At 40.8% G+C, this 25,174-nt stretch overlaps 2 protein-coding genes across 6 annotated transcripts in view; one reads left to right on the top strand and one right to left on the bottom strand.

The window, feature by feature from the left end:
* The window catches only part of LOC118426514 (coiled-coil domain-containing protein 157-like), a 1,184,186-nt gene that overhangs the window by 524,968 nt on the left and 634,044 nt on the right, over window positions 1-25,174 (top strand). The gene's annotated exons all lie outside the window — the stretch shown is intronic.
* Window positions 1-25,174, bottom strand: part of LOC118426528 (myosin heavy chain-like) — a 137,274-nt gene that overhangs the window by 24,535 nt on the left and 87,565 nt on the right. The window contains exons 1-16 of one of the 4 annotated variants that reach the window (XM_035836006.1): window positions 24,754-25,101; window positions 23,969-24,016; window positions 23,396-23,449; window positions 22,666-22,728; window positions 21,657-21,728; window positions 20,987-21,034; window positions 20,301-20,414; window positions 19,861-20,010; window positions 19,150-19,299; window positions 18,233-18,319; window positions 18,030-18,101; window positions 16,584-16,631; window positions 15,871-15,930; window positions 15,639-15,689; window positions 15,252-15,323; window positions 14,210-15,006 (exon numbers count right to left, since the gene is read on the bottom strand). The exons of 1 other annotated variant lie outside the window; for it this stretch is intronic. In XM_035836006.1, the coding sequence (XP_035691899.1) occupies window positions 14,890-15,006; window positions 15,252-15,323; window positions 15,639-15,689; window positions 15,871-15,930; window positions 16,584-16,631; window positions 18,030-18,101; window positions 18,233-18,319; window positions 19,150-19,299; window positions 19,861-20,010; window positions 20,301-20,414; window positions 20,987-21,034; window positions 21,657-21,728; window positions 22,666-22,728; window positions 23,396-23,449; window positions 23,969-24,016; window positions 24,754-24,873 (1,326 nt within the window). In that variant the 5' untranslated portion in view covers window positions 24,874-25,101 and the 3' untranslated portion in view covers window positions 14,210-14,889. Of the gene's footprint in view, window positions 1-14,209; window positions 15,007-15,251; window positions 15,324-15,638; window positions 15,690-15,870; window positions 15,931-16,583; window positions 16,632-18,029; window positions 18,102-18,232; window positions 18,320-19,149; window positions 19,300-19,860; window positions 20,011-20,300; window positions 20,415-20,986; window positions 21,035-21,656; window positions 21,729-22,665; window positions 22,729-23,395; window positions 23,450-23,968; window positions 24,017-24,753; window positions 25,102-25,174 lie in introns of those variants that run through there. 2 more of the 4 variants (XM_035835997.1, XM_035835998.1) reach the window with 2 other exon arrangements.

Below are 25,174 nucleotides of genomic sequence, written 5' to 3'. Positions count from 1 at the left end.
CACCAGGGTACCTCCCCGCACACCTGTGCCCGTACTCAATAGCCAATGATGTCTTCCCGACTCCGCCCAGCCCTCTGATGAGGCAGGTCCGGTTCTGTTCAAGACACACATCGATCTTGCCGAAGAAGTCTTCCCGTCCCACGCAATTCTTCATATTCGTTGGAAAGATGACCACCAAGGATGAGTCTGCAACAGATTCATATCTTTATTACTGGTGTGATGAAAGGAATGCAATCCTGTCACCAAATACATCGTTACCTTAACCAAACACTGGGCGATAGTGCACCCACCAACACACTTGTCCGAACACTGATATTCTACTTGCTCACATGAATTATTACACATACAAAATTTCATTTAGATCAGACAACTGGAAGTGGGTCAGGACCATTACTTATTGCACGCCCCTCGTAAAGGACGATTTGTCGGGGATTTAATTGGGCGTTGTGTTGTGTTTTTATCATACTTTACATCAAATTTTAATTATTAGGTCAAAGGTCAAACCAATCGAAATTTGGTCTATGTACAGTCGCTCAGAAATCGCGTTCTGGTGATGAGAGGGCCTTAATGATATGTGGCTAAATAGTCTTCAACGTTGGGACACTCACCATTCATTCCGCCAGTGTAGTAAACAGTGACCATCCAGGTACAGATCACCAACGTTACGATCATGAGGAGCATACTAACGGCACCTAGTCGTTTCATGGACCACTTTGTGACATCTGCAAAACACATTTAGTGTAATAACCGTCCATAAAGTTTATTCAAAATCATTCATGAAGGTCATGACATTATTGAATGTAAAGGCCATTCCACCTAATGGTTTAATCGTCGCCTTACAAACACATCTTACTATAGAGAAGGTAAAGAAACTAGGTTTCGTCATCAGCCGAGTCCAGCCTTCGGCAGGGTTACCAGATCTTTGATCTGTTTGGATAGCAAACGTCACATATGAAAGAGTCATGCGACATCGTGCTACAAAGTCCGGCTACAAAGTACAGAAGAGGTCGTCAGCTTTCAAATATTTACTGGCAGCAAACAGAAGAATTGGGGTAACTCATCTTGCCCCTACCCACAGTCATCGGTCTTTGATACCAAGCAGAAACAAACGAACAAGTGTATGAAGGGAGCAAATAGTTTAAAACTTATGTGGTATTGAGGGGACATAAGGAGACATGCCATAATCAACGGTCTTAGAATTTATATTAACAGCAAATGATTAGCAAATGTGCTGCAAACAGGCGAAAAAACGTCAACCACCTTGCGGGCGCCGTCCAAGATCTTTCTTCCTTATCTCTCCTCTCCTCACAGCTGTGTGAAGACGTGTCCGACTCTCTAGTAGTTGACTGACAAGGTGATGATATGGAACTTCCCTCAAGTTTTTAACAAAGTCGTCAAAGCCGTCATACGGTAAATCTGTAACATTTAAAGTTGCAATTTTCACCATGAAGCTCCCCAACTTTTTTCTCGCCGTACCCATTAATTTTCGTCGTACGAAGGTCGGTATATATAGATTTTAAACGGGTACGGTGGAAATTACCGAGTACCGTAGATTTTTAACAGGTACGGCAGAATTTACCGGTTACGAACGTCTGATAAGAGTTTCAGATTACAGTTGATTTTTAATGTAGCTTGAAAATTGTTCAAAAGTTTCTGTAGCCTAAACGTACCCAACAGTTTGTCCAGGAGCGCCCTGGCGCCGCAGTGTGGCCCCTCTGTTCTCGCCTTGGCCCGGATGAACCCCGGGTCGCCGTCCCTCCAGTGGACCGTGCTGTACCGCAGGACCAAGCTTGGGTTCATATCACGGGCAATGTCGTCAGAGCAGTCCAGGATAGCTTGTCGGTGTAGCGGATCCATAGCGGCTACCGACACCGGACGGTTTACAAAGTGGTAAGTAACTGTCTTTCCGGGTATTAAGGTCACATGTTACAACTTTCGATGACGTCACTGTCCAAATTAGTCCCCAGCAAAAGAAAAGAACAAACATACAAGATAGAGACATTCATCTTTGCAAATTTAACAATGGCGCCAATTTGGCAGTTCCAAGGTGGATTGGACAGCGAATAGATTGTATCCGATGATTTGGTTGTTCGTCGATTATTCGGGTGTAGAGAGACACTTGTCTTGAGTGAAGCGGTCAGTGCGGATGGATTTATAAAGCTAAAAGTGGGTAGGTTTGGTTTCGGGTCGTATTTTTCTGCCGATCTATTTGACCTGACGGGGATTTGCCCAGCTGGTTTTAAAATCTTAGGACAGATTTAGTCCAAAACCAGTGTAATCCTAGGAAAACATCCCACCAAAACTAAAAAGGCTAAATGTAAGGAGCACTGAAGAATTGTGACTTTCTCTCCTGACCTTACCACCCAGGGATTACTAAACGTTATATGCTTTACCGTATATGGTTGAGGAAAAGACCCTATGCGTATATACGCTGTAAAATTATTGTTGTAATTTCAGTTAGTTAACTTTTATTGATGACATCAGCAGTGATTTTCGCCTGACTTTAACAGAAGTGAACTTTGGTAACCCACCGTAACATATATCGAATATGTAATTGCTGACAGGCATGTACGAGAAATTGATTACTCTACGTAGCGGGAAAATTGAGTGTTCGAGGAAGTGCCATAGACTGCAGTCTCATACTCATGGAAAGAATGTTCGCGATGTTTTTAAGTTCGCGGTGAAGTGGTCACCGCGAAAACCACGAACATAAAGCCACTCTCTGATTACTCTTTGCAGGGGACCTCCACATGTCTGGCTAGCTACAGTATCAATGGAATGGAATCACAGCAGACGACAGAGTCATTTTCTTATTACGTTAACTGATATTTCAAATTTTGATTTAAAAACTGTGAAATGATATTTTCCCCACTAGATTTTCAAGACAACATTCAGTGTATCCACACACGAATACCGTTATCATATGGTTTACTTCAAGTTCATATTGTAATGAATCATAATGGTTTTATCATTTACATCATTTTTCTCAGTTTCATAGAACCTCAGTAACGCTGCTACTATGTTATAGGTTTGAACACATCTATTAAGGCCACAGCAAGTAGATTTTATGGATGACATCCTCTGCGGACTGCAAAAATAGTGCGATAGGGCGAAAAAAAACAAGATGGGTGAAAAAAACAAACAAGATGGCTACATTTTAAAAAATAGGCACCATAAAGTTGTGATGACTGTTGTAATAAGAATTAAAGGAACAAAACATGGTATCAGAGCCAACAAGGCATTCATTCCTGTATTTAAGACATGTACTGGTGTGGTAAAAGTGACATAGGTGTGGTAGATTGGCATCACCAACAAAGTTGGTAGCCACACTCATAGCTTCCATATTGGTGTCACTTTTACAACTATACAATAAGTTTCATTTCTACAACTACAGTCCTGGGTACCTCGCAAGTGTCACTTCTACAAGTGCAATTATTAGGCTACAACACAATATATTTGCTCATTTTGGTACTTTATCGTCATGTTAACCATCCCAGCAGAAGAAAAAAAGGCTTGTTTTTTTCTGAAATAAGGCGAAAATTAATGCGCGCGCTGATGTCATCCATAAAATTTACTTGCTGTGGCCTAACTAGCACTTGCCTTCTATTACGTTAGGTTTTAACTACCACCGTTTTCATATATATTTGAATAGTTTTCTTCTTTTTAGCCTTTTGATTATCTGTACATAATTCTTATTTTGTATATTCTGCATGCGTGGGGTTTTCGGAAAAACCTGTCCAGTCCGGAATGCGGAAAACCCTGTCCAGTCTTAAGTGGGACCGCGTGGCACAGTGGTATTGTGTTCGCCTCGTGACCGAGAGGTTGCGGGATCGAATCCGCCTGCCGTGCTGCCGATGTTGTGCCCTTGGGAAAGGCACTTTACACGAACTTTCTTCACTTTACTCAAGTGAAAATGAGTCGTCCCTCGGATAGGACGTTAAATGGAGGTCCCGTGTCTGGGGAGAGCCATACCCCGGGCACGTTAAAGAACCCGCCACGTGTGCGATGGTGCGGTGTGAGCGGTTCAAAACCTACAGTACCTTGGCCGCACCTGGGGCAATTACTGTCGTATTGAGGTCACCTGAGTGGCGCCGAATGGCAGCTCGCTCCAAACCCTTGTGATTTAGCCCCGCCTATTGTAAGCTCCTCGCAATTCAGCCCCTGGCTGCAAAGAGTGAGTTGTCGGCCCACCCAATAACAAAAGAGGGTCTGCATGGGGGTATACGCTGTAAGCTACTAAGCACTAGTATACAATAACATTTTTTTAATCTTTAATATGGCTAAGCACAGAGATAACATCAACTTGAAGTGTGACACAATGTCATACAAAAATTCTAACTTAACAGAAACCATCCATCATTGTTACTTTTGTGCATCATATAAAAAACTTCTACTCTTTAAGTCTTTGAGACTGAACATGCTATTAGCCTTACGGCATAATTTTGCAAATAAAACACATTATTTTTAAAAGGATACATAGTTCTATATACATCTGTCGTATTGAGGTCACCTGAGTGGCGCCGAATGGCAGCTCGCTCCAGACCCTTGCGATTTAGCCCCACCTATTGTAAGCTCTACTATATAGCTCACAACTCGTACTAGGGTTTGAAAAATGCCATCTCGGCTTTATTGTAGTGCATTGTAAAATATATGTAATGTTATAACATTGTGTACGAAAGTCGTGTTGATATTGAAACCTTTCGCAGTCATTCTGTTAAACCAGGATTTAAACAGACCAGCTCTCAAAATGAGTGCTGCACACTTATCATTTAAAGAAAACCTTTCAAAGCCTGTCTTTGTAATGTATTGCCACTATTTAACAACCCGAAATTGACGGACACTCACTATCCATTGTTTGATGGACAATGGGTGTTATTCTCTCCCCCGCGGCCATAACAACCGAGCGATACAGTGTTAAACAGAAACGGGGAAATTGGGGCACCTTTTTTGGTGACCCACTCACGAAAGCAGGCCTAGTGCGCGTTCTATGAGTTAACAGTGATAATGAATTTGATGCCATTGAAAAGAAAATTACACAAGCTTTCTATTGATACATAATACATTGAAATTGATGGAAAAAAACAACGAAAATATGATCAACCGAAATCGATATTCCAAACTTTTTGTGCCGAGTTGAAACATTCAACACACCATATAACTATCAGTTTACATTTCCTAACTCAAATTGATACATGCGCTATGCTTGCAAATAGCAGAAGTTTCATGCTTGGCCTACAATTCTTTTACGGCGTAGAAAGCAATAATCTTCTAGGACAGAAAAATGACAGAAACAGTTTCTGGAGTTTACAGGGAACATCGACTCATTTAGTAAGACAGGTTGTAGTGCATGCTGTGGTCTCTATGCTGCCACATACGTTTTTACCAGTTGTTTACTTGTCATCCTGATCTACCAAAACATCTTTGGAGAATGAATTAGAGTCGTGTAGGACTTCGGGTGTGAAGGGAACTAAGCAACTGTTGCATCTACTCCATCGCACTCTTATGATCTCTAATTTTGGTCCATGCTAACTGCAGGCTGTGAAGTGTCCTGGAAATATCTGGATGTGTCGCTTTGTCGCCATAGACAGTTTCCATAGTTTGGCACATTTTCATTGCCTGTTCACAGTAGCTGATTGCTTTCTTGTAATCGCCGAGTTTACTCCAAGCTAACCCCAGATTACGAAGAGACCAGACAATGTCAGGTTGAGCGGTGTTGGCTCCATGAATAGTTTTACTCATTGTTAGTGACTGTTCGTAGTATCTGATTGCTTTCTTGTGATCGCAGAGATTGCTCCAAGACAAACCCATTAAGTTAAGTGAAGCAGCAATGAACGGATGTGCCGTGTTGACTCCATAGAGAGTTTTCATCATAGTTAGTGACTGTTCGTAGTAGCTGATTGCTTTCCTATGATTGCCGAGAATACTCCAAGACAACCCAAGGTTGCGAAATAAGTTTTTGATGTCCGGATGTGCCGTGTTGACTCCATAGATAGTTTTCATCATCGTTAGTGATTGTTCGTAGTAGCTGATTGCTTTCTTCTGATCGCCGAGTTGACTCCAAGAACAACCTAAGTTGCTAAGTGACTCGGCAATGTAAGCATGTGCCATGTTGTCTCCATAGATAGTTCTCAGCATGGATATTGATTGTTGGAAGTTGTCAATTGCTTTTTTGTGATCGCCGAGATACTTCCAAGATGTACCCAAGTTATATAGTGACGTGGCAATGTCCGGATGCGGCGTGTTGTCTCTGTAGATAGTTCTCAGCATAGATATTGCGTGTTCGAAATAGCTTATGGCTTTTTTATAGTCACCGAGGTTAGCCCAACATGATCCCAGGTTGTTTAGTGACGTGGAAATGTCCCGATGTGCCGTGTTGTCTCCATAGATAGTTTTCTTCCTCGTTAGCGCCTCTTCGAAGTACTTGATTGCTTTCTTGGGATCGCCGAGTTTACGCCAAGATGATCCCAGGTTGCCTATTGCCTTAGCAATGCCCAGATGTGTCGTTTTGTCTCCACATGCAGTTTTCAGTATCGTTAGTGACTGTTCGTAATAGCTGATTGCTTTCTTATGATCACCGAGTTTACTCCAAGAAACTCCCAGGTTGAGAAGTGACATGGCAATGTCCGGATGTTCTTTGTCTCCAAAGATAGCTTTCGTCATCGACAGAGACCGTTCGTGGTAGCTAATTGCTTTCTTATGATCACCGAGTTCAGTCCATGCTGATCCCAGGTTGTTCAGGGACGCTGCAATGACTGGATGTGCCGTGTAGTCTCCATAGGTACTTTTAGATGCACTAAGTGACTCTTCCAAAAGTCTAATTCCTTTGGTAACATCGCCAAAGGAGTACGAAAGGGTTCCCAATTCCTTTAGTATTTCTGAACGTTTGATGTTATCGCTACCGGCATCTGTTAATGCTGCTTCCAAATGACGTATTGACCGATCAAACAGACACAACTTTCCCGCTATTCGACCTTTACATTCATGGGAGGTATCGATGATTGTCCTTTTTAATACCCTTTTTGGTCGGAGTTCCAAATTGTCCTTAACTATGTCTAGTATACATTTCTTCAAAGGAATCGCTCTGCAGTAGTATCGAAACAGAACATTTGTGTCTTGGATGTGGAATACCGACCTCAGTGTAGTGTCAGGCACTTTTTGCATCTTTTGCTGGAATTCCATTTCGACAAGAGGGGACATGTTGTCTCTCTGCCCCCCGTTGGCCATGTATGTTCTCAACCGGAGCTCGGCCGAGATGCTAGTCAGTACCGTAAGGTGGGTGGCATTCATTTCAGTGAACCTTTCCATATTCTTTAATTTATCTATAACATCCCACGTGCTGGCAAAACTGATCTGACAGCAGAGAGCTATTACCTCTAAGGCTATGCCTGGAAAACGATAGATGTCTTTCTTGACATTTAACAGTTGGCCGGTAGGCTCGAAGGTGGAAAACTGCTCTCTGTTCTCCAGCAAGGTTTGCATAGCAGACAGACGGGATTGGAAATGTGACAGTAGATCATCCGTCGTGATTTCGTTTAGTTTTCTCATATACTCGTCCACTAGAGTTTCTTCCCCAGTTAGGAAAGTACAGCGCCTGAGGATGTCGGACAGGTGGTACCCTTCTGCTATGGAAACTTCTAGCCGCTGAAACTTTGCCATTCCGGCTGGGGTTTGGATAAGGCTAATGGGAGGTTTGGTCTTCGTCTGATATCTACCAAATGGAGTCTTACTGGCCCAAGGCATGAAGCCGTCGAAGGCAAATCCACGAGGTGTGACAGAGTCGAAGAACCAGGCTTTCCTCGGGTCGTCGGATTGAAAATCGTTCAGTGACGGGATAGCCATGGCTGGGAGGATGGTCTCTCCGAGGTTGATGACTTTCAAGTGCAGGTAGTGTGTGAGGTTGATGAAGTAACTCCTTGTGTCGTCATTGTCTTTCCCGTCCTCAATCAGAATGGCGAACTCCAGGTCAGAGTAGGGTGTGACCAGTTCTGTTGCCTGTGAGCCTAACCCAATGAAAGCGTACTTACATGGAGGTGGACCGAGTGTGGCAATGCATTCATCAACGAGGTATTGGATGAATTTCTGTCTATCCTGGGCGATGTTCTTAGATAAAGCCTTCACAGCTTCAGCTCTCTCAGCCTCGACTGTTATCATGACTGGATCATCTTCTTCGTATTGGTACGGGTTATGTTGCTGATCAATGGCGTCTAGTTGTGTCTTAGTACGCATGCGCATGTCGTCTAACTTGATTCTATGACGTGTGGCCAAATCAGCGGGTATTGGTCTGCAGCTGGTGTCCACATTAGCCGTGTACTGGAGAAACCAATGCTCTATATCTTGCAGGCGTCTCATCATGTCGTGCTTATTCTCGCCTCTTCTGGCCATGGCTGCGTTATACAGAGCTGCTGCCTGTGTGAATTTCCTACCTTCTTTAGTTGTTTTGCCTCGCTGGACGTAGACGTCACCCAGTCTGCATAGACATTCGGCCTCCTTACACCAATCGGGTTGGTTAGGAACTGTATGTACATTGGATATGCATTAGTTTGTCAGAATCATGCAACTAATGTAATAGCTATAAAGAAATGTCGAATGAGGATGGATTTTCTAAATTTCTAGTAGCAATTTTATAAAGTAGAGATAGCTTTTGATATGACTTGTTTGGTGAATGAAGATTCTAATAATGAAATTCCTTCGACATGAGTTTTCTGATTCGAAGAGTTATCACATTTTGTCAAGGATGCCTTTATCAATTTCCTGAAGTTGAAAATTTTTCTTTTTCATTGACATAATCAAAGGGGATAAAATGATGTACCATGAATCAGTTTCAGAGCAGACGCAAAGTTCTGTTCCGCCACGCCAAGCTTCCCATCAGCCAGTGCGCGGTCTCCTGTAATCAGGTACTCCTCGTAGGACCTGAAGTGGTGAAAATGTTACATGTTCTATATAATAATATCGGGTGTATTTTGCAGCCAGTAGGTACCCAAAGTGTGTAACACCATTTGAGGTTTACCATTGACAGTACTGGGCCATAGATACTATTGATATATCAAGATTCACCTCAACGTCTTAATTACATCCAAAGTATACGTAAAACGGTGGTTTTCCTGGCCAGATTAATTTGAAGTGCATGTTAAAAAAAGTGTTACTTTCAGGAAATGGAATTGTGGAATATATAATGGATATATAACACGAATCCAAGAAAGAAATTGGTGTCTGACTTACAATGAAACTACAGTGAAACTTGTGTAAGCGACCACGTCCGTAAGACGACCATCGGCCTATGACAACCGCATTTGGCCGGTCCCGATTTTCCCCCATAGACACAAGCATTAAGCAACGTGGCCAAAGCGACCACCTGTCTTCTGTGACCGCGACCACGCCAAATCCGGTCCGCCCGCGACCGAAATGTTGCCGAAGACGACCGCTTCATTTTCAAGTGTGTAGTGGCCTCGATTTTTGATGATATCTGGCGGGAAATCCGCTAAAATCGGCTTGTGTTTTGGCGACCAAAACATGCCGCAGACGACTGCGTCATTTTCAAGACTGTAGCGACTGTCGATATTTGATGATAACTCGCGAGAAATATCGCTAAAATTGGCTTGTGTTTTGGCTGACTTGAACTGTAACATTTTCGGTACCGTCTGACCCGCCGTTACCATGGCAACGGCCGCCAAGACCGCTCCCTATGCTTAAGTATAGGACTTAGTGCGGTCTAAAGCCCGCTCGACCCCTCCCCCCCCCTTTTCCGCCCTAAAAAAGACAAATCCTCAACCCCAATCACTCAGAACGGTAGAATGTGGTCTGGCAAGCTCCTTGTAGAAGAAAAAGTCAACCAGAATATTAAATTTGTTGAGATAATGAGACCAATTAGCGGCCCCACAGATAGTCCTTGTACAGGGCCGTCACCTGTGCTAGGCGCCGAAGTGCAAAGTTGGGCATATCTCAGGAACCATTTGGATTTCTGTTCTAAAACTTAGTACAGGTTTATATCTTGACTAGTTTTATTGTATGAATGTAAAGAAATCCAATGTCAAGTTGGTTTCATCCACATCGTGAATTCCCCAGGGACGGACAAGCACATTAAATTCGACCGATATGTTAGGAATTGACCTCGGCTGACTTGAACTGTAACATTTTCGGTTACCATGGCAACGGCCGCCAAGACCGCTCCCTATGCTTAAGTATAGGACTTAGTGCGGTCTAAAGCCCGCTCGACCCCCCCCCCCCCTTTCCGCCCTAAAAAAGACAACCCCCCAACCCCAATCACTCAGAACGGTAGAATGTGGTCTGGCAAGCTCCTTGTAGAAGAAAAAGTCAAACCACGTAAATCCCCATAGGCGAAAAACTGTGTTCTGAGACCTTATCGCGCCGAGCGAAAAATTAAACATGGCGCCCAAGAGGTCAAACGGTGTCATTGGGAAAGTCCACTGGAGTGTAGGTAGAAATGTTGCGTGCGTTGTTATTGTACTCTACATTAAACCTTACAAAATGAAAATTTATTCTCACAGAGCTTGTTTGGAGTAAACGTAACAGATATGAAATATCTTTATGACTTTATAACACATTTTGTTACAGAATAAAAGGTGTCTGTGTGTCTTTTTGAGAAACTGCTCACCCTTGCTTCTAGTGAAGCGTCCATTTGTCAACATGATGAGTCATGTTTAGAAGCGTCGGTGGGTTTAAACTTGTTTTTCTCGGCAAATTTTCGCCTTCTAGGCATTGTTGAGACTTTAAGACCCGCACCAGAAGTGGAAAAAAACTCACACACATTATTTTCTTGGGTAACATCGTTGAAATGAACCATTCATTTTTCTGTCGTGCTGCCGATAAGCTATGAAAATTGGAAAGAAAAGCTCTAAATTTTGGAAACGTTTCAATTTACTTCAGTTGGTATAACAATACTATATGCATCTTAACCATGCATGAATACACGCTTGTCAATAGTTTAAAGGACATGTACAGGTTCGTGGAATTAAACTATTTTAAAGACCATTAACTTTGAAATCATTGTGTCTGTCCTATTTTGGCAATTTTTCTTTCTTTGCATAAGAAGACCACGTGTCTAAAACGACCACTTTACATTGGTGGTCTTCTTAAACAAGTTTCATTGTTTGTCAATATTCATCTAAACTATTGTAACGGTCTATCGAAAATTTGCATCTATTTCTTCTTGTCCAGCACCAATTCTGACATAATTTCCAATCATGTGCTTACCTACTAGTAGACGGTTGACTCTTTGCGTCAACTAATATGGCATCCGTGTCGGGTGACGTCATTGGAAAGTCCCGTTGCACATGACCCCGTTGTTGTGCTCTGTGATTTTGATTCTTCAATACCAACATACAGAAGGACAGAATCCAGTGGTTATCTTAGCGTCAAAATTTGTCCTTGTATAAAAAAAAGTGAAGGCTTTCTACAGCTTCAACACATGCATGTTAAACAAGAATTCGGATACCCCATACCTCCATGAAATATTCTGATTATGCAAATAACTTGCATCTGCATAATGTATGCTTGGTTAAATACCTTTAAATAACTTACACAGGTCACAATGTTGACAGTCCAATTTTTTACTACATGTACTATTAATTATGACACTTTCAAATTAATCACGCAAATTAGGGACTAATTTGCATTAATTAGTATCCGCTAATCTTCCACCTGTAACAAACTACAAATGTTACTAGGATATGTATTTATTTATTTATTTATCTATTAAACTTCACAGAAAAAGTTCTGCTAGGTATGGACAACAGGATTTATACGTCCTTTACAGGGCCAGGACCTACACACTAAGCCCTATAATGGCAAATACTGGAAATATAGATTTCCTCATTAAGTATGCAAATTAAATCCACATTTGCATAATTTGCGCTTAATTATGTACATCCCTGCTAAACATACCTACATGCTAAATATCATGGAAATCCATCGTTCCTATGTTCCGTTATGCTCCATGGAAGATTTTGATAATATTGCCCCTGCAGTTCCAGAGCAAACCATTGGGGGCCCAAACCTATATACTTTCTTCCTTACATCACAAGCTATCTGCCATCAAAAAATTAAAACCATAGCATGTTCAGGTCAAAATCACCAAAAAAAAAAGTTCACCTGCAGTACCAAGGTCACACACCAGGGGCCCAAAATCGACCTTGACCTTTGTGTTCTTAACACCTACCCACATACCAAATAGCATAACAATCCATCTAGAGGTTCTAAAGTTATGCTGACCACAAATATCCGGACATACAGACAGACAGACACACCAAAAACTATACCTCAATTTTTCATGGAGGGAATGAAACACAAATTGCATATCTTAGTATGGTTCAAATGGGATTCATAATAATGATAACAAAATGTCACTGCTCAGAGCCTAATACACGACAAATATTAGTACTTGCGGTTACGTGGCTAGACGTCTTTAACTATAATTGCATGATAGAACCACACAAACGTTGCTGTACCTCGTAGTTTACATATATAACTCAAGATCTTCTGAAAGAAGCAATCGTCTTCACTGTTTGAACAACATTGAATTTCCTCAATCTATTTTATCACATACAGGCACATTGGAAACAAGCCCACAGCCCACATAGTGGCACATTTAGCTACTTTAAACCTCAAAACATAACAAAAGAAAAGCGTACCTCCTGAATTCTGGTACATTCTTGCCTGATTCTTGCCGTGTAGAGTAAGTGGTGAATGAGTGTCGCTTTGCCTTGAAACCCAATACATCGTTCTAGTGCAGTGTTGTACAGAGCAGTGGCCTTGGTCAGATTTGTTGTGTTTTGAGTTTCTGTTCCTCTTTTCAGATACACGTCACCCAGACTCTTGATCGCTTCCGTCTCTAACATAGTGTCACCGTTTACGATTCCTTCTATCACTAACTTGGTATATTCAATCAGCACAGAACCTCTGTTGTCTCTACCTTTCAATCTTCGGTCCAGTTGTAGGGACTTCTCCGATACTTTGGTGAGCGAATACATTTTCTTCTCGTTAGTAAGGGGGTTATAACTACTCGAACCCGTTGATCGCTTTCCTAGCTTTAATTTCTCTGCATAGTGGTAACGATAGTCGAGACTTTCTCCCACTTCTGCGTCCTCACACCGTATCAGTGCTGTCCTGTACAGTACCATGGCCCTGTCAAACTTCTCCAGGCTCTTTTCGAATCTCCCCTTTTCCAAGTTCACGTCACCCAGAGATTTGAGCACCTCCACCTCCACACACCTGTCCATGTTCGCCATGGCGTCCTGCAGGGCACGGAGGTAATCTGTCTCCGTACTCACCAGTCCGAGTCTCTTACTCTTGGCGTCCACTTCGCGAAGTTTCTTACAGACTCGCAACATTATAGACAGTTATGCACTGACAGAAACCTCGTCATTACCTTAGAAATAGGCAGGACTCACAAACGTACACAGCCTCACAGAAAAGCCGCAGATCGCTGTTGACGATGCACACCACCATTCGTCCGTGACAGTTTCAAGTGTTCAGGTTTGAGTTCACATTACTCATAATCTGCTGTAAAATGACATCAAATACTATAGAAAAATTTATATAACTTAATGGGTAGTACCTTTTTTTAAGACGCTGCGTGTTTGGGTGGGAAACTGATGAAACGGCTCACTTCCGCTTTCACGTTGAAAGTGATGCGTCATTTGCCCTTTACCCTTTCCAATTGAGCAGACAGAGATAAAGAACCATGAGGCGCCGATTATCCAAACATTAACCGTAACAGGCCTGCAGGGCCTTCTCCATAGGTCCAGGCGGGACGTCTAGGGCTCTTAATGCAAATTTATGCAAATGAGGCAATTATGCACCGAATTGAAAACAAAGAAGCTTAACTTCAGTAATACTTAAAACCAAGTGAAAGTCACCATCAGCCGGAGAGGCTTTATTTTCTTATCTTTGAGAGTGACTAGCGTGTTTCTATGGTAACCGTTGCTAAGGTAAAGATACTCCCATGGCAGTGGAACGGCCTATAGTCATTTAAAGTATGTTGAATTCATTAGTCCATTAAACAGTTGAAATTCATGAATAAAGTAGTTGCGATGAATCTTTGATATAAGTAAAATGTAACTAGATTTGATTCACCCATGATGCAATATCTATTACGCATTAGATTTCAGCAAAGTTGCCTATTAGTAAGATAACGCAACATACACGTAACTAGTTGTACTGCGTGTTCAACTGATATCACACTTGAAGAAAGTCAAAACCGACAATAGAGTTTATTTTCTGACCCTTGAAACAGCATGATATTACATCGACAATCGTTGTTACGGAACATATACCTTCATACCAACGAATGGCTTAGAGCCGTATACATTACATTCTTTAAATCTACAGATCTGAAACAGATTTAATGTACCAACAAGGCTACTAATTCACGAAAGGCAGAATTCGAAACTGTGATGTAAATAATGCCTTTGTAGGTATCTATAATGGTTTGTCCACAGCGAGATCATTGCACCATGTGTTTTTGTGCTACAATATTGTTCTGCAAACTTCAAACACTACCTTCTGAGAACATGTGTTTAGACAAATGTAAATTTTGACACTGACAAACTTGAACTCTGAATATCTCCCTGTATTTCCTTAGGTGTCTGTTATAGCAAGACTTATATCCAAGACGCTCTTGAAAACAAGAGAAACATTGTCTTCCTAACTCCAATTATTTTAACGGATTCATACAATGCAGGACAAGGTGACCACTTCTATGCAATGAACTAATTTTGATGGACGGTAGAAATTATTTTACTATGAGATAGTGGTTAGGCACGGACAACAGTATTCGGTGACGTCATTACGAAATGTAGAACTACAGTAAAACTACCGCGACAATCAAGTAAAAAATATTTCAATAATAGAAGCTAATGTTATGTACACATTTTAGCCCGGATGGTGATGATGATTCCGGTCAGGAGTGTAGAAGTAACAGGGACCGCTTGTCGCCTCTTGCCAGGCTTGGCCCATGTACCTAGCCTGTTCTTGGTGATGATGTCTTGACTGTATATACAAACACATAATACACATATCAAACTAAGGATATGAATTGTCACGACTTTTTCAATATTGATTGACAGGACATAAACTACAGTTACAAACCAAACGCTGTATCTACATGCAAAGATGCTTCTTGATTTTTATTTGATGTTGATTTTCGTCTTCCTAAATAAAGCTTAATGTATACATTCCGTTAATTATCTACTTCAAACAGATATTAGTTTCATAAGATGAAAAATCACTGTTACCCTTTCCATGTGTTCATTTGAAGTGATCTGCTCTTCCTCGTCTTCTTTATTCCTCTTTGCAGTGGCCAGTACCTAGAATGTAGACCATGTGTGATCAGACCACCACCGTGACGTGACATCTTAATGAGATAAAATGTACATTGTCTCGACAGGTATTACCTTGTCAGCATGAAGATGGCTTGGAAATTATTAAATAAAAGAATAGATGTCCTCAGATTTGAAAGAATTACAAAAAAAATTTACAAACACTACAGTGAGCTTAAAATGTTTGGCTTTAACATTTGAACTTGTAAAGTAGGTCGGTGGTTTGGTCAGTGTGCAATAGTGCTTGTTTACATCTGGTTTGGCTCTGTTCCAATGTTGTAGACTGAAGTGGTGGCTACTTGCCTTAAAGATTTCCCTTTCGGCCTTCACCGAATACAGCCGGTCCTCCATTATCTACGCAAAGTGGAGAGGTCAAATTTTAAACATTGAACATTTACAGTCCAAAGAAGGTCCTGCACATGGCAGATAGTCACTATGTACAAAATGAAAATGAATGAAAATGTGAGAAAAGAGGCTGTATGTAACTATGGGGAAAGGCCGGACAAGAAAAACCAAATCAAACATTGACACTGACCTTCGTTTCATTATTGCGGTCCACCCATGACTTCAGGAGCGTAGTCTTCATGGAGTTGAGCTGCCGGAAAACCAATTATGAAAAAGACGTCTGACTAACTAAAAGATTGGACGACACGTTAACAGTTTACATCGTCCGTGTTTTTGGTCACGATGTGTTGATTTTGTTTGTTACGTCACAACATTTACAACCGGTTAAACATTGAAATTAACAACTATTGATACAAGCATCTACTACTTAAAAAAAATGATATGTCGTTGCTAACAAACAATAACAACGATAAGAATGATAATGGTAACAATGATGATATTAACAACAATGATTATAACAACAAATATCATCGGTAACAGAAACGGCAATTTGATAATACACCATAGAAATGATAGTGAAATGAAATATCTGAATGGAATATTAAAAAGAATTGTGCAGTTCGTGCATTTACAGTGGGTCGAATGTTGGTGGTAAGGAAGTGATAATAAACTAGGACAGCTTTTAAAGGTATCAATAGAGACTGTCACAGTAGTTTCAGGAGTCTGATGTTAAGTGGTAGAGCGTCTACCAGGACGAGTTGGGAGTGATAATATACTAGAACAGCTTTTTACAGGCATTCATAGAGACAGTAGATTCAGGAGTCTGATGTTAAGGGGTAGTTCGTCTACCAGGCCGAGTTTGGCATCTACAACTACAAGGAGGAAAACGGAAGCATGTCTTACCTCAGACAAGAGCCTCTCCCCGTCTTTCTCCAGGCTTTCCAGCTTTGTCTGAGCCATATGTGGGGAAACAAATGCATGATTGACCACAGAAAATGTGAACGATATTCTTTTTTGAATATTCTAAATTCGTTAATTTTGACAGGTTTGTTCCTGGGCCAGTGCCCCTTTGTTGTACCTACGTTAGGCCACAACAAGTAAGTTTTAAGGATGACATCAGCGCGCACATTAATTTTTGCCTTATTTAAGAAAAAAAATTTTCTTGGGACGGCCAATATATTTGTACTTATAGGTACCCAGGACTGTAGTTGTAGAAATGAAACTTATTGGATAGTTTTAAAAGTGACACCTATATGGAAGCTAGAGGAAGAGTGGTTTCCAACTTTGTTGGTGATGCCAGTCTACCACACTATTGTCACTTTTGCCACACCAGTACATGTCTTAAATACAGGACTAAATACCTTGTTGGCTCTGATACCATGTTTTGTCCCTTTAATTCTTTTTACAACAGTCATCACAACTTTATGGTGTCTTTTTTTTAAATGTAGCCATCTTGTTGTTTTTTTCACCCATCTTGTTTTTTTCGCCCTATCGCACTATTTTTGCAGTCTGCAGAGGATGTCATCCATGAAGTTTACTTGCTGTGGCCTTAGGCAGAATATAACATATATTATACCTGGTACAATCGTTGTGCAATAATCTTTGACTTGACTTGACTGTGATTTTTTTAAACTGTATTTCTCCGTTACCATTTAGACGTAATCTTACTAAACAAAATGTGTTTTTAGACCGCTGTGCATTCTGTAGGACAGCCTGCCATACTAGCATTGGCCGCATGGGGCACGAGAGGCGCTGTCCAGTCAGATGCTCACAGAGTAAAAGAGTGACTGACTGAAGCCGCGAGACTTAATACTACAGAACGTCTACTAAGGCGAAAAGAGCAAGTCGTTTTACCGTAATCTTGAAGTTTTGATAATTTCAAAACACTTGTCACCACGTTTTTGCCCTCTGACTATAAAATGACCCTAGCTTGCCCATGGCCAGACAGAGTTTTATTCAAATCAAGGAGGTTATAGTTAGATATGCTTCAACCTCCTTGTACATAGTTACGAGTAGAGACGATCTACATGGATTGGAACGTCTACTGTTTTTCTGGATCTAAGGGCACAAACCGCCGTACGTGCAAATACATGTACGTGTTGTCTAAGTGCCAAAACGTGGGCAATCTTTGGGGATCCGTAAATGATAAGTACCGCCTCCGCGCGAACTCGTGGGGAATCCGACGGATTTTGGAGCACGCACGCAGACACGCCATAGAACTTTACGTGCAGGCAAAACTTTGTGTACCATCGTCCAACACCCCCCCCACCACCACCACCACGCCCTTAGCTTTATTGCTTGGCCATGTCGAAGGCACATATCATGCTTACTCTTCCAATGCCAACCTACCTCAGACTCTTCTAGCCTGGCCTTAGTCAGGTTGTGCTCATACTCCAGGGTCTCCTTGTCTTTTCTCACCCTCTGTGAACACGCCACGATAATTTGATTAGTGTGGAAAAGGCCCTTGTGAATGCTCATAGACGGACTAAAATCAGGCAACAAGAGAAATATGGATATGAAGAGCACATGTCAAATCAAACATCGGCACTGACCTCTAGTTCCTCACTCTCGATCTTGGATGAGACTGTCATAAGGTCTTTCACGAATAAAGAGTCCAAGTGGACGGTCTGTTGGAGCTCCTGTGTGACGACACTTTGATCAGTCTCGGATAGATCCTGTTAATGTTTGATGCTTGTAAGGCCACGTGTATTGTATTATATGGATGACATCCGCGCGCGCATCAGTTTTCGTCAGTACAATTTTCACAAATAAAATATTTTGGCCATTTTCTTTATTCGCACGTTCGCATCAGTTTTGGGATTCCCAGAGGATGTCATCCATACAATCAAATCAACATGGCCTTACACATACAAAGCCTTTGAGTCAAAGTCGTCTGACGGTAAACTGGGCAAAGTTGAGTTGTTGTTTTTTTTGTTACATAGATGTGCGCCTTTCTTGCTTCATTCAAGTACTAACTATCTTTCCGTGAATGCGAAATCTTCCAGGAATCTAGTTGTTCTAATAGCAGCTTTGAGTTCACTTTTTTTTTAATTACTGGAAGACAGTTTTGATACAGTTTCACGAGAGCTTGCCATTGATTTTTCATTGTGTCATTAAATCGTCCGACCGTAAATTGAACAAACATGTGTCCGTCCTCTCATGCAAAGTTTGATACAGTCATCTTTGCTTCATCTATCTTTCTTGAAAGCGAAATCTTCCGTAAATTTCCTAAGTCGTTCTGATAACCGTAACTTATAAGCAGTATACTACAAGCTTTTGATCGTAGTAAACATAGACAGAAATTTACCTAAGTTGTTGTGATAACTTGAACTCATGTGCACAGTAAACATGGTCACGTTGTAAAGGCTGAGAATGCGTTAGATCTGCTGATGAAGACTTGGATATTTATCACTTTTATTTCATTCTTATGATGAGGGAAAAAAATTGCAATTCAAACATTGACACTGACCTTTACCTCCTCCTCATGGATGTCCTTTGATGCTGTCATATCTTTTCTTAGTGAAGCGACTTCTTCGTTTTTCAGAAGAATTGTCTGCTGGAGCAGCCTTTCTTTGTCATCCCTATCTTTGGTTACCTGCAGGAAAGATTCCTTCAGTGCCTGTGAACATTCAACGGTTACTGCGATGAGTCCCAGAAAGATGCATGGTGGTAATTGGTAGGCAATAATACAGTAGCAGCCGCTTAACTATACATCCCATTTGCCAGTGCTTCTCGTGCCAGTCCTCTCTTATGCAAAGTTCGGTACAGTCCTCTGTTTTAATTAACTTGAAGAAGAAACCCTCCAAGAATTTACCTAAGTTTTCTGATAACTGAAACGTGTTTAGCTTGGAACTTAGCACTTGGAACTTTATTCTTTGCTTTCAGACAGGATGTCCATAGCAACGTAACCAACATGAAATATGACAGCCACAATGATGAAATAATATGAGAAACAATAATAAAACTACTACAACGTGTTAAGAAGTATACTACGAGTGTATAAGCGCAGGAAATTTACACAAGTTGTTGTGATATCTTGAAATCATATGCAAAGTAAACATGGTCACATTGTAAAGACTGAGAATACATTATATCTGCTGATGAAGACTTGGTTGTTTATCACCTTTATTTCATTCTGAATGATGAGGGGAAAATTTGCGATTCAAACATTGACACTGACCTTAACCTCCTCCTCATGAATGTCATTCATGGTAACCATTTCCTTCTTCACTTCCTTAATTTCCGCATTCTTTCTTGCAATCATCTCTTGCAAAAACCTTTCTCTCTTATTCCTCTCCTGAATCTCTTGTTCGAAACCTTCTGTCAGGGCCTGTGAACATTCGACCGTACTACGATTAGCGCAAGAATGATGGCGTGTTAATTTGTAGACAGTATATAAGTCAACGTTTCCTGCTAAAAGTACTTGCTTGAACTTGATAACGTTGATAAATGTATGTGTTCTTAGATATCCTACATGTTCAAATGCTCTTAATCTACCTCATCTATACTTGCTATTTTACTTCTTTTCTTCTTGTAAAATTGTTAACCACTTTTATTTAGTTCTTTAAGGAGACGAATGGACAAGAAGATGGGAAACTGCACTTCAAAATTGACACTGACCTGCACCTCCTTAAGGTGTATCTTCTGTAGACTCCTCTTCTGTTTCTCGTACAACTCTTCCCTTTGACACAAGTCGTCCTCTCTCTTTAAAATCTCAGCTTTAAGGGTATTTAGCTGTAGTGGAATAATTGCAATAAGAAGGCTGAAGAAAGATATAGAACTGTAGAAATCCAGAGGGGCGAGTAAGAACAGAAAGGTTTCTTAAACATGCCGATACCAGGGATCGAACCAGGGTCGGCGGATTACAAATCAGTACCGCTATCGCTGTCGCCACAAATGCTCAGAGCTCCTTGGCAAGGACGGTAGGCGGTACTTGAACACCACTGTTACAGAACAACATTTTACGACTCCTGTTTGTCGTGAAATCTTGACTATATTCAACAATTACTTACTAACAATCATCAACATTGATGTTTTGAAAATCATATCCATTTGCTTGATGGGCGCAATGTATAAAATGCGTTATGTTATTGTTGAATATTTCAAACAACCCATTGAAACAAATTGTGCACAATTCCGGGAGACGCAAGCGCATGTACATTTTGGGTTAAACATATAGATGGCTATTCTTATATACATCCAGGTACGATGCGGCAGTGAGTTCTTGTTACGTCGGTGCAGAGTGGTGTCTAAAGCGCTTGATACGAGAGAGAAGACGTCTGTTACAAACTTAAGACAACCCCTACCTCCTCTCGAAGCTTTGCTGCTTCCGCCCTGCTACTTGTCAAGTCGTTCTGAACCGAGTGAAAGAAATAAACAATAATATTGCGTCAGAAAGAAAAAAATGCGAATTTCAAATGGTTTTACGTTTTCTATTCATTTATCATTCATGCGTTTAAGTGTCTTATCATATATTTAATTTTCCATAATGTACAAGTGGTGGTACGAATATGAGTTATGCATAAGTCTTTGAATAGAAAATGTTTTGATACGTTTCATACTCTGTATACGAAACATCAATGTACCAAAAGTAGAATGTCCAGTTCTAAAATAGTGTTGACTCTTTCTTACCATGGTCCCTGGGGAAGTTTAGTGATTTTTGATGTTCATATAGTAAGTGAAAAGAGTACCGGTTAGGAACATCCCTCGGATAGGACGTCAAATGGAGGTCCCGTGTTTGAGGAGAGCCACACCTCAAGTACGTTAAAGAACCCACCACACTTATCGAAAATTGTTGTTCTTATCAGGTTGAGCGTATCAAATGTATCTGCTCTGATATACAGCCTATACTACTATATATATACAGCATACTACTCTTTAATACAAAAATGTGGTGTGTTACGCCATAAGGCAGTTTACCTTGTATACATTACAAACAAAACAAAACATCTAGAGGATGAAGTTTTTTCAACCTACGCTAGTTTCCAGAAGCAGCTCCTCTGTCAAACTCGCGGTGTCCTGTTGCTCTTTGATGATGGTATTCAGAGACTGTGAACATTCAACGATACTGCGATTAGTGCAAGAAAGATGGCGTTCATTGGTAGATTGTCTGCTAAAAAAATATGTTTAAAACTTTTGTGTTACCCCGGATGTATCTGTATTAGCTATTCTGCACGTTCAATAGCTAGGTGCTCATAATCTACCACAATTGTTATGTGAAATTACACATTTGTTCTATAGAATAAACTTTTGTTTTGTGCTGTTAACGATCATGAAATGGTCCTTGTTTGACACAAAATGCCAGTGAGGCCAAGTTATACCCCTGTCACATTTGGTGAAAATCGATCGGACGACGATTCTGCGGCAATCGCCCAAGCCTCGCTTATAGTAATAATTTTATTGCACAACAATTGCACAAGGAACAAAGTCTGGCTTATATGTGACAGGGACGGTTTTCAGGTAAAAATACGCGCAACCCTCTGTCGATCTTAAAAATCTTCCACCGATACGCCCGAATATCGTGGATAATGTGACAGGGTATTACTACTAGCCGGCGATCACTAATCAACGCCACAGCGACCAAAAGCGAACTTATGTGACCCTTGCTTTCTTGCTTTCATAATTGTAATCTTAAGCATAAGTAAGATCTAAAAGACAGCAAAAGCACAAAACGTACAAAAATGTACAAAACGTTCTTTATCTACGTGAATAGTTGAGTCATCTGTCAAATCATGTAGTTTCTTTATAATGTATTCCAAATGCGAGACCAGATTAATCATACTTAACTGTGCTGTTATACATAACTGTACTGTTATTGATAATGTTTTGTTGTTTTGTTTTGTATGTAGCCTCTTAGTACTATTGTCTGTATAGCTATTTGTTATTGGTTGTCATACATTGTACCCTGTGCGATTGTTGAGCAATAAAATTCATTCATTTGCTATTGTAAAGCTCATTTAATTGCGAATATCAGATTGGTACTTACTCGTGAAATCACGTCCTGTGCGACGCTGCGAGCTGTAGCCTTCATCCTGATCACTCTGATCTCCTGGTCAATAAGCAAACATCAAATTCGTTGTTTCTTTGTTAAGATATCCTCCTTAAGATATTCTTACAAAACGTCCCTGCAGTTCCAGAGGAAGCTGCTAGGGGCAAAACCACTTATTCCTTTTATAAGAAGCTATCTAATCCTTGGTACCATCCGGATAGTACTAGTAGTTCAGTATACACTATAGACTGTCGCTTATCGCTCCGACTTTTATTATACACGATATACAGTCGCTTCTCTGCTATTCCATTATTCTATGAGCAGAAGCGAACATAGGGGCGGGCTACTTCCCGGATGGTTATCTGACAATCAGTACCATAGCATAGCAGGTCCAGATCAAAGGATACAAAAAAAAGACATTCTGCAGCACCTTTGTCTTCCCAACACCTATCCACATATCAAATATCATTACAAACCACCCTGAGGTTCTAAAGTATACACACACATATAGACACACACATATAGACATCCACGCACACACATGCACGCACACACAGACACACACATATGCACATACACGCACACACATACACGCACACACGCGCGCGCGCACACATACACACGCACACACATACAGCTGAAGGCATCAAATACACGCTTATTTGCCATGTTCAAAGTTAGACATAGATTTCTTACATACCCACACACCCCGGACAATGCTACTTACCTCCTCTTTCATAGACACAATGTTCTCATGGTCTTTCATCATGGACGTCATCATCTATCGATGGGAAAGGAAAACAGCACATATTCTTACTACGTTAAGCATATCACGACTGTACATAATGTGATCTAGCTATAGGTCGTTAGGATTACATATTTTTGATTTTTTTAATGAACACTCCTAATGGAGATAACATTTAAAACATTTGGTTGGATCGTTGTATGTTGATAATTAAACGCTTCTGATATCATGTTTTGATATTTGCGTCATTTGTCGTGTGGCGTACGGCGGATATACCGTGTGGTAGCCTGGATTGTACTTGTAGAAGTGACACTACTGAGGAACATGACCTATGACCGCATAGTAGTAGAGGTTAGATAATAAACGTGGCACCAATGCGGTGGCATGTTGTCAACTTTGTCTTTTTTCGTCTTCTTTCATTAAATTTACTTGCAGTGGCCACGGGTTTTGGTTTCAATAGCTATATAACGCTATGTGTGTTTACAGCCGGAAAGACGTGTATTGTAACTATGCTGTAACTATGTATCACACGTTTGTCCGGAACTAACTACTCACCAACTTCTGATGATGAGCCTCTTGCCTCATTTTCATGTTGTTGTCGTTCTGTGAAGGAGAAAGATTTAATAAAAGATTACGAAACAAACCAGAGGAACTAATCTAATCTGGTAGTCTATTTCCACCTCCTTTTCAATTCACCTTTTGTTTTTTTCTTTTCTCTTTCCTTCGGATTTCCTTGCTTTACCCCAGGTAAAATTAGCATTTCGTCAAACCTGTTTAACGTTGCTAGCGACAAACTACCCAATCACTACTCAATATGTTTAGAGCAGCGCACGGAGCATCTTCCGGCCACACACGAACTTTGGCAAGACGTATTCCGTACTAATGATTCAAAAGTCTATGTGCTATGTGTAAACTGTGCTCAACATATGTGTATGGCCATCAAAACGGTGCAAACATTTACTTTCTGACAGAGCTGCTGCACAAGGGAATCGAGAATACCTAAAAAAAGCAAAGAACATAGTTAATTAGACGTCCAGTGGATTTTCACTCCCCTTAACGGAACTAGATACAACGTTAGATCGTAGGTATAAAGTAGATAGGGATCAGTAACACGGATGTGTACATTCAGGTCCTTATGATTTTATGACATTTTATTGGTTTAGTTTAGGTGAAATTTGCAGGGAAGACCCACCATCAAGAAGGCCGGTTATCTAACCGAAAATATTATACTTTGTGGGCCTCAAAATTTGCCTGAGCTAAAATTGTGTCTATACGCAAGTCATACGGACTGCCCCCATAAATGGAGCATATCAAAAACGTTTGTGTAGATCAGTACTTACTAAGACACGGACGCTATCCTTGAGATGGCTGTTGGTACTGCGCATCCTAAGGAACTCCTGCCTCATGTTGGCAACTGTCATGAATTCATCTAATGAGAGACATAAAATTAGAATGTCCATGTGACGTGCTCTCCAAGCAGAGGTTCGGCTCGGGCTTTTTTAAACCAACTTTTAGGCGTTTTGATAGGCCGGTGGTAAGAAAAAAACAGTACAAATTAGAAAGCCCAGAATAAACGCTTAAAGAGGCGTCCAAACAAAAAATAGACAGGTCCGAACTTCTGCTTGGAGACTTTACTTGTGACGTAGTTTAAGAGGAGGATTTTAAATTACCTCCTTCGCCTACAACTACAATGCTTTTGAATTCAACAACTATCACGACATGCTACATGATCACTACGTAAATTGCATGAAATATATCAGT

The sequence above is a fragment of the Branchiostoma floridae genome, chromosome 11 (assembly GCF_000003815.2).
Source record: "Branchiostoma floridae strain S238N-H82 chromosome 11, Bfl_VNyyK, whole genome shotgun sequence".
Classification (NCBI taxonomy): Eukaryota; Metazoa; Chordata; class Leptocardii; order Amphioxiformes; family Branchiostomatidae; genus Branchiostoma; species Branchiostoma floridae.
The sequence above is the reverse complement of the archived record's forward strand: the minus strand, read 5'-3'. Positions and strand labels throughout refer to the sequence as shown.